Source organism: Takifugu flavidus, chromosome 8 (genome assembly GCF_003711565.1).
Source record: "Takifugu flavidus isolate HTHZ2018 chromosome 8, ASM371156v2, whole genome shotgun sequence".
In the NCBI taxonomy this organism is placed as follows: domain Eukaryota; kingdom Metazoa; phylum Chordata; class Actinopteri; order Tetraodontiformes; family Tetraodontidae; genus Takifugu; species Takifugu flavidus.
The window spans coordinates 15,711,644-15,721,223 of record NC_079527.1 but is presented as its reverse complement, the minus strand read 5'-3'; the positions used below and the strand labels follow the sequence as shown (position 1 = coordinate 15,721,223).

The window sequence follows — 9,580 nt, the reverse complement described above, 5'->3', positions numbered from 1 at the left end:
CCCTGAGCGTGGTCAGAAGGTGCGTGAGTCGCCTCCAACACCTCCCGCGTGGTCACGCACCGTCCCGGATGTTCCGCGAACCTCGCGCTGCTGGGAGGGGTCTCGTTCACCAGGCGGCTGTGATGCGCGTGTTCAGATGTTTGCGTTCCTGCGGAGGCGCTGACCTTTGACCCCCTCGTTGCGTTCCACGGAGGCTTGTCCTGCAGCAGCTCGGAGCCCCGCAGACCCGCGGTCCACACGCACGCACGCCCGGCGCGCAGCTCGTTGTACGGCGGAGAGGCCCCGCACCCCGCAGCCAGCACCGCAGCGACTCCGCCAGCCTCCCAGACCCGCCGGGAGCCCTTCGCCATTTCGCCCCACCGCCAGCGCGTCGAGGTCGCTTTGTAGAGGCTCCGCAGGCGAACGAGGACCGCAGCGCCGCCATGAAGGACAAGCAGAAGCGGAAGAAGGAGCGCACCTGGGCTGAAGCGGCTCGCATGGTAAACGCCGCCGATGGCTGCTCGTGATGCCTTCATGGGCTCGTGTGTTCAGGTGTGTTGTTGTGTTTGGGGATTCTGCTCACGACCGCCGTCCGCTCGGCTCTCGGCCGCTCGGCCGGTCACTGCGCCCGCTCCCGCGGAGCCAGCGAGCGGCTCGCGTTTCACAGAGTTCCCGGCGACAAGAGGCTGCTTTTGATATAAAGACGGGTCTGTTTTAGTTGGACGGAAAAGCCTACGCAGCAAGCTAACGCTGCCTAGCACGCTAACGTCCTCCTCGTAGCCTCAGCTCTTTGTTTGCTAGGCAGGAGGATAGCGAGCTTTAGGCTAAATATCGGGCCAACCGATGGTGTATTATGCTCCAGCGGCATGTTTATGTTCAATATATGATTGAGTTGTCAGTGAAATGTGGTCTAGATAACCGCACCACACTCCTATAACACCAACGCCGCATAATTCCGGCTAATATTGTTGACCACAGCGCAAGCTAACATTAGCTTAGCCAGCAGCTAACGGTTGTTGTCTCCATATTCACCACGGCCTGTGTGAGGAGACCCGGCCAGCCCCGGGGCTCCTGGCGCACGTCTCTGTCCTGGTAGCCGAGCCACCACCATTGTTCCTTTTTTGAATTTGCCTTGAGTTACATGAAATGCTCAGTTAGCCAGCGGGATGGGGGGGGGGGGGGGGGGGTCCGGGTAGATACCTGGAGCCGATACATCAAGTCGCGGACAAGTGAAACCAGCGGAGATTTGGCCAGAATGGACGTGGACCTGGACGGCGAGTGTCCTGGCCCAGGTGTCCTGCTGCTCATGTGTCCTGGCCCAGGTGTCCTGGCTCAGGTGTCCTGCTCAGGTGTCCTGCTGCTCATGTGTCCTGCTGCTCATGTGTCCTGGCCCAGGTGTCCTGGCCCATGTGTCCTGGCTCATGTGTCCTGGCCCATGTGTGCTGCTCATGTGTCCTGGCCCAGGTGTGCTGCTCATGTGTCCTGGCCCATGTGTCCTGGCCCATGTGTCCTGCTGCTCATGTGTCCTGCTGCTCATGTGTCCTGGCCCAGGTGTGCTGCTCATGTGTCCTGGCCCAGGTGTGTGCTCATGTGTCCTGGCCCATGTGTCCTGGCCCATGTGTCCTGGCCCATGTGTCCTGGCTCATGTGTCCTGGCCCAGGTGTCCTGCTGCTCATGTGTCCTGGCTCAGGTGTCCTGCTGCTCATGTGTCCTGGCTCATGTGTCCTGGCCCAGGTGTCCTGGCTCATGTGTCCTGGATCATGTGTCCTGGCCCAGGTGTCCTGGCTCATGTGTCCTGGCCCAGGTGTCCTGGCTCATGTGTCCTGGCCCAGGTGTCCTGCTGCTCATGTGTCCTGGCCCAGGTGTCCTGCTGCTCATGTGTCCTGGCCCAGGTGTCCCGCTCATGTGTCCTGGCCCAGGTGTCCTGCTGCTCATGTGTCCTGGCCCAGGTGTCCTGCTGCTCATGTGTCCTGGCCCAGGTGTCCTGCTGCTCATGTGTCCTGGCCCAGGTGTCCTGCTGCTCATGTGTCCTGGCCCAGGTGTCCTGCTGCTCATGTGTCCTGGCCCATGTGTCCTGCTGCTCATGTGTCCTGGCCCATGTGTCCTGCTGCTCATGTGTCCTGGCCCAGGTGTCCTGCTGCTCATGTGTCCTGGCCCAGGTGTCCTGCTGCTCATGTGTCCTGGCCCAGGTGTCCTGCTGCTCATGTGTCCTGGCCCAGTGTCCCGCTCATGTGTCCTGGCCCAGGTGTCCTGCTGCTCATGTGTCCTGGCCCAGGTGTCCCGCTCATGTGTCCTGGCCCAGGTGTCCTGCTGCTCAGGTGTCCTGGCCCAGGTGTCCCGCTCATGTGTCCTGGCCCAGGTGTCCTGCTGCTCATGTGTCCTGGCCCAGGTGTCCTGCTGCTCATGTGTCCTGGCCCAGGTGTCCTGCTGCTCATGTGTCCTGGCCCAGGTGTCCTGCTGCTCATGTGTCCTGGCCAGGTGTCCTGCTGCTCATGTGTCCTGGCCCAGGTGTCCCGCTCATGTGTCCTGGCCCAGGTGTCCTGCTGCTCATGTGTCCTGGCCCAGGTGTCCTGCTCATGTGTCCTGCTGCTCATGTGTCCTGGCCCAGGTGAAGCAGCGGGCGTCCAGCACCGTCTCACATGTGGGACCCTTCAGAGAGGAGGTCTAGTGAGGGAAATGCTGAAGTTATAGGTTCTAAATAATGACCAAAAATACATTTAAACCTCCAGAGACGTAACAAATGACGTCTTTAAACGGTATAAACGAGAAAATCACAGTTTACGGCTGATTTGATATCAGTGGTTAAATATTTGTGCATTTCGGGAGGTTTTCAACCAGAGCTGCGTTTCTATGACGACCAGAATAAATGAATAAAATGGCTTGATGTAAACTCACCAGTCAGAAGTGTTGTGAGCTGAAAATCCCCAAACAAGCAGCTTAAAGACGTTTCAGTAGCGTTGAGATGAAAGAAGAAGAAGATGAAAGAAGAAGAAGAGATTTATGGGCTGTTTTCTCCTCCAGGTCCTGGAGAATTTCTCAGATGCTCCCATGACTCCCAAACAGATTCTGCACGTTATCCAGACCAAAGGGCTGAAGGAGATGAGGTCAGAGACACACACACACACACACACACACACACACACACACACACACACACACACACACACACACCACACACACACACACACAGTAGTGCTGTGGCCCAGGACTACCACCGTTTCCTGTTGGCTCTGAACTGAGGGGCTGCAGCAGCGTTGATCAGTGGTGTGCTGTGACCACGACCTCTGACCTCCAGACCAGATGAGTCACGTGGCGTGAAGAGCGCAGCAGAGCTGATCAGTCTGAGCTGCTCTTCAGTCCAGAGGAACCACTGCTGCTCACCAACATCTCACTGACTCTTGGTTTTGTCTGATCAGCTGTCAGACTCTTGTTCTTTCTCTCCTCATGACCGGCTGCTGCTGCACGGCTGCTGCACCACACAGGAGGTAAGCTGGGACGCTGCTGGTTGTCTGCTCTGACAGATCTGGTTTTGAGAGTTTATATCTTGTTTTGAGAGTTTATATCTTGTTTTGAGAGTTTATATCTTGTGCTGCCGAGCGGCTGTAAAGCTTTGGAAGCTGCAGTACCGCGGCCCACCAGCAGGGCCTGAGCGTCTGTGTGTGTCTGCAGTGGGACGGCTCCTCTGGCCTGCCTGGTCACCATGCTGCACTCTCAGGTCCGAGGAGATCGAGTCAAGAACAGCATCTTCTTCAAGCTGCCTGGACGGATGAGCCTGTTCACTCTGAAGGTACTGACCCGACTGTCCGAGCACGCCGACGGCTAATTACACTCGGGTCACGCACAGATGGCACCAATCTATCAGAACCAGGGTTCAGAACGCTGATCCAGGACGTCCTCCACCTGCTCTCTGTGCTCCTGGGTCGAGACAGAACCACCCGAACCAGTGACCATACCGCCATAACTAGTTGCATAGGAATAACTGATCCGTCTTGCTCTGCAGAAAAACGCTCTGCAGTGGACAAAGACGGCGCCGGAGCCGGAGACGCCAGCAGAGGCGACGGGCAGCAGCAGCACACCCGCGTCCAGCAGCAGCACCTCCGCGTCTGGGTCGGTGGCGCCGCCTGTGGCGCCCACCGAGGCGGCCGAGCAGGAGAGCTGCGACTCCAGCGAGACCACGGCCACGGCCAGCGGCGACAACGACGGTGTGTGTTAGCTGGTGTCAGAGGCAGCCCTGCGGGACGCCTGCGTGCAATAACCGCCTGTGTCCTTCCTCTGAAGCTTCGGTGGATGAGAGCTCGTCCAGCGCCTCCTGTTCCACGGAACCGCCGGCGCCCTGCAGCAGCCAGCCCCAGACCCGCCTCAGCAGGGCCGCGGGACAGCAGGGGCGCACAGAGACCCAGCACACCCAGACCAGACTGAGCCGCTCCAGACAGGTCAGCGTGCCAGCAGGGACCCCCCAGGGGGACTGTGGGGGCTCCAGCACTGTTCCGCCACTGTTTCTGAGCATGGACGTAACAAACCTCCTGCTTCTGCTCTTCCAGTCAGGGAGACAGAGGAAGAAGGCCGTAATGATGCCCCGGGTTGTCCTCACCCCCCTTAAAGTCAACGGAGAACATGTCCCCCCAGGTACGCCGCCCCGCGGGGGCGTGGCCCATGAACGCCAGGAGGAGGAGAGTCACGCCTGTTTGTTCTGTGACAGGACCCATGAAGAGGAACCGTGGAGGGCTGGACGTGGACTTCGAGACGCCCGGTTCCATCCTGGTCAACACTAACATCCGAGCGCTCATCAACGTGCGCACCTTTGCTGCTTTTCCTCCACAGTCCCAGCAGCAGCTGCTGCAGCTGCTGCCCGAGGTGGACCGACAGGTAGGACCCCCACAGGCGGCTCGGTGCCGGTGTGTCTGCAGAACGGTTTTACCTTCAGTGACTCTGTCCTCACAGATCGGGCCTGATGGGATGGCCAGGCTGAGCAGCTCAGCCCTCAACAATGAGTTCTTCACCCACGCCTCCCAGAGCTGGAAGGAGAGGCTGGCGGAGGGTACGCTGCCCTGTCAGCCCAGACCCTCCGGAGCAGGTTCCATCCCTTTGTTTTGATCTGGGTAGACTTAACGGCTTTGATCTCTTTGATCTGTAGGTGAATTCACACACGAGATGCAGGTGCGCTTCCGACAAGAGATGGAGAAAGAGAAGAAAGTGGAAGTGTGGAAGGAGAAGTTTTTTGAGGAGTACCATGGACAGAAGTAAGTTGAGCTCCTCGGGGGGGGGGCTCAGTCCACTCAGAATATTAGTGTAGGAGCGCCATTTGAGCGTTACCATGGTAACGGCGATGCACAGACAGATATGGGTGTGTTTGTGTGTAGATCGGGCCTGACCAAGGAGGAGTCTCTGAAACTGACCATGAGCGATGCCAGCGAAGTTTCCGCCAGTGTTCTGGACAGCGAGGTGGGTGTGGTCAGGAGCGTCACCCCCAAGAGGCGCAGCGTGGGTCGACGGAGGAGAGACGGAAGGATGAGGAGACGCACGCGGGCCGACCTTCGCCGCAGGGCCCGCCGGAGCCGCTGCAAGGCCACCACCTCCACCCTGCAGGCCACAGAAGCAGCCGAGGCCGGCGCCACGTTGGAGATGTCCTCCGTGTCTGTGGGCTCGCCCACGGCCGACGGCACCGTGGTGCAGGGCGAGGTGGTGCTGCAGGCTGAGGACGGCGTGGAGATCCCGGCCGAGAGTGTCGGTGGGGAGCCAAAGGCCACGCCCACCCCGGAGCCAGTCACGATGCCACCTCCCACCCCCACCCCTACTCCCACCCCGAGCCCAAGTCCCAGCCCCGCCTCCACCAGCGCCAACGAAGAGCAGGAAGTACCCGTTTGCCTGCTACCCGAGGAGGCCACGCCCATATTGGCTTCAACGTCCTCCCCGTCCTCCTCCTCCTCCTCCTCTTCATCTACATCTTCACCTGCATCCTCGCCCTCCTCGCCCTCTGACAGACAGGGAGCGTTTGCCACGGGCCTGGACTCCTCTTCATCCTCCTCCGCGTCCTCCAGTGTGGCGGTCGCGGTCGATCCCTTGGACGACGCCGCTTCTGTGGCCACCTCCATCACTGGCGGAACGGCCACCAGCAGCCGGGAGAGCAGCCCCTCCGCCAGCCCCGCCTCCACCCCTGCGCCCAGCTCTCAGCTCAAGGACCAGAAGAGGAGACCGGAGGAGTCCCAGACCTTCCCCGAAAAGAGGCCGCGGCTTGACGACCGTCAGTCCTTTCGTACCACAATTGACGGTGTCAGTTCAGAGAAGCCGCAGCCGACAACAGAAGAGCCCAGGGTGCCGCCGATCCGGGTGAGAAGCACGCGCTTGGTGAAATGTTGTTGTTAAAATGTCTAATCTAGCAGCAGATGGAACGTTCTTAGCTGCATCAGAGCTGCTGCGTTTGGAGCCTTTGTCCTCGGTTCTTACTTGTGCCTCATCAATGTCTCTCCTCTCTCTTCAGATTCAACTGTCCAGAATCAAACCTCCTGGGGTCAAAGGACACCCCACGTATCAGATCTGTCCCCGCATCGTGCCGCCGGGGGAGGGGTCGCGGCGGCCGGGGACGGGGGGCGCCCGCACACTGGCGGACATCAAAGCCCGCGCCCAGCAAGCCCGCGCCCAGCGCGAGGCCGCTGCTGCTGTTGCGGCCGCTGGAGACGGGCCACCACCGTCAGGGGTCCGGGTGCGGCCTGCTGCTGGGGTACCGGATAGCAGCAGTGGACGACGAGCACAAGAGCATCCGGGACCTATCGAGCCCGGAGGAGGAGGAGGAGGAGGAGGAGAGGAGGAGGAGGAGGAGGAAGAAGGGGAGGTGGTCGGATGGAGGAGCAGGGATCGTCTTCGGACACTAATTCGTCTGGAACACAACTACAGCGTCCCAATGTAGACCCAGAGCAACACTCGTCTCCCTCCCCATCCACCACCTCAACAACACTGTCCCTGGACCCCCCACGGACCCCCACGTCCCCTCTGGAGGAACCGGCTGAATGTTCAGAATCAGCCGGGGAAGTACAGGCAGCGTCCGCCAGCACTCAGACCTCCTCTGAAGGACTTGCAGACAAATCAACTGGCCCCATTTCTCCACGGCCCGACTCTCTGCCCGAGTCTACCCAAAAGCCCCCCCCTGAGGGGACCGAGCGCGTGTCTGGGAAGCCCCCACTGGTTCCCACCTCCATCCCTGATTCCCTTCCCAGGTTCGGGGCTCAGGGCGTTGATGTTATTCATACCCTGGCCTGTCAGAGCAAAGATCAAGTCCTGGAGAAGGAGTCTGGCCTGGGCGGGGTCATCCAGCACAGCTCCCAGCATGTGGACCCCCAGGAGAAACCCCACGTGGGGCCACGCTCTTCACAACACTCTGCAGTGGACAAAGATGACGATGGAGGGACACACAGTGACTCCACTGAAACTGCTTCTGATTGTGAGAATGAAGGTCAGGAGGACCACCTGGACCAGGACTGGGGACCCCAGAGAAGCAACCAGAGAAGCGGCCAGTTGGTCATTTGCAGCCCCCCTCCTCATAACCAGCAGCCCGTCATCCAGGCCCACACGTCTGGTCGTCAGGGTCACAGTGTCATTCAGCCCTGTTTCCCCCAGTCCCAGGACCACCAGGCCCCTCCACAGGGGCTGAGGGACACCAACGTTGTGGTCAAGACAGAGCCTGGAGACGGGTGCAGGGTCTCCCGACACGCCGACGAGCCGATTCAAGTAGATCTGAAACCCAGAGGAGCGTCTGGTCCGGCCAGACCCATGTCTACTGTGGAGGCCAACAACCCTCTGGTCACCCAGCTGCTGCAGGGTAGTCTGCCCCTGGAGAAGGTTCTGCCCCCACACTCTGCAAACAGGCTGGAGATCAGCCGCGGGCCTGTGGCCCGGCACGCGGGCACCAGGACCGTGGCACCAAACCATCCCGATGCTTCGGCCCAGACCTCAAGTCCAGACCTGAGCAGCACATCTCCCACAGGCCGCCGGAGATCCCAGCTGCAGCCCGGTATCAGACCCAGCAGCCCCCCGGGGCCGTGCCGGTCATCACGCCCCTCCCCCCCTTCTCCTCATCCTCCTCTTCATCGCCAGCATACAGAAACAAGTCAGAGCTGAACTCTCAGACCGGCCTGGAGTCCGTGGCCATAACAGACTTGCATGGACCTCAGCCCTCCCAGGGGGCCACGCCGGACCGGCTGCAGCGTACAATGCCCGATGGCCCCTCCCCTCCTCACGGGGACCCCTGCCCCACCGAAGTTGCCCCACCTGTGAAGATAACCTGGAGGTCCCCGCAAGCCGCTCCTCCCCCGAATCACCAGCAACGGCTGTCTCCTGGACCCCCCGTCAAGAGTGAGGCCACGGCGCGCCCCCCCTGCCAGGCGCTTGCCAAATCCCCCCCCATTAAACCCCTGCACATTCCCAAAAAGGAACCTGGGAGCTCCATGGACAGTTACCTGTGTGGGGGGGCGATGGAGGGGCTCCTGAACATGGAAATGACTTTGGCCAGGATGGCAAAGAAGGAGCACAACAAAGTGTCCTACTCCTCCACCTCGCCGTCCTCGTCCTCCCCTTCGCCCTCCCCCGCCTCCTCGCTGCCCTTCCTGTACGGGAAGCTGCCCAAGGGGGGGGGCGGCGCCGGACTGAGCTACACAGCCAACGTGTCCGTCGTGGATAATGGCGGTTTCTCTCGGAGCCTGGCGGACGGCGTGCTCCAGCTGCGCCCCCGCCAGGGCGGCCTCAGCATCCAGGCCTTCGCCGACAGCGCCGCCGAGGAGGTGGCGCTCAAATGCTCCTGCCGCCTCAAAGCCATGATCATGTGCCAGGGCTGCGGCGCCTTCTGCCACGACGACTGCATCGGGCCCTCCAAGCTGTGCGTGTCGTGTTTAGTGGTCAGATAGTTGGGGGCCGGTGCACTGAGGGCCGGGGGGGGGCAAAGACTGTACAGACACCTGAGGGGCCCCACAGGCCCCTCCTCAGGTGTGGGACCGGGGGGGCGGAGACTACAGACACCTGAGGGGCTCCACAGGCCCCTCCTCAGGTGTGGGACCGGGGGGGCGGAGACTACAGACACCTGAGGGGCTCCACAGGCCCTGCCACAGGTGTGGGGGTGGAGACTACAGACACCTGAGGGGCCCCACAGGCCCCTCCTCAGGTGTGGGGGTGGAGACTACAGACACCTGAGGGGCTCCACAGGCCCCTCCACAGGTGTGGGGGCGGAGACTACAGACACCTGAGGGCCCCCCAGGCAGCATTGCCTTGTATTATACAACTGATCTGTATTTTTGGGTTGTTGCAGATTTTTTGCCCAGTTGTATTGATGGTATTATTGTTATTATTGTTGTTCTGTTTATATTATTATTATTATTATTATTATTATTATTATTATTATTGTGAATTTGAGGCATAATGGATTGTAAATTGTGCCTTTTTGTTTTACTCACAAACATTTACCTCATCTTATTCCACCTTCGTCACGCGGTGGCCATCATTGTTTTGGGTCCTCGTTTCCTCGGCAGACGGCGACGAATTTTGTCTCTTTGCGCAAAGAAGTATTTTTTTAACCATTAAAAGGAGTAAACGACAGCGGTTTGTGCCTCCTTTACTG

The 9,580-nt window shown here is 60.1% G+C and overlaps 1 protein-coding gene across 1 annotated transcript; it reads left to right on the top strand.

Moving 5' to 3' along the window:
- The first annotated feature begins 67 nt into the window (after positions 1-67).
- On the top strand, positions 68-9,558 carry asxl1 (ASXL transcriptional regulator 1). Its single transcript, XM_057039630.1, is given in 13 exon segments — positions 68-479; positions 3,001-3,084; positions 3,647-3,766; positions 3,980-4,181; positions 4,258-4,412; positions 4,521-4,605; positions 4,679-4,845; positions 4,921-5,017; positions 5,114-5,219; positions 5,340-6,306; positions 6,458-6,772; positions 6,775-7,960; positions 7,963-9,558. Coding segments are annotated over 13 exon segments (4,452 nt in total). The 5' UTR covers positions 68-422; the 3' UTR covers positions 8,874-9,558.
- Positions 9,559-9,580: the final 22 nt, after the last annotated feature.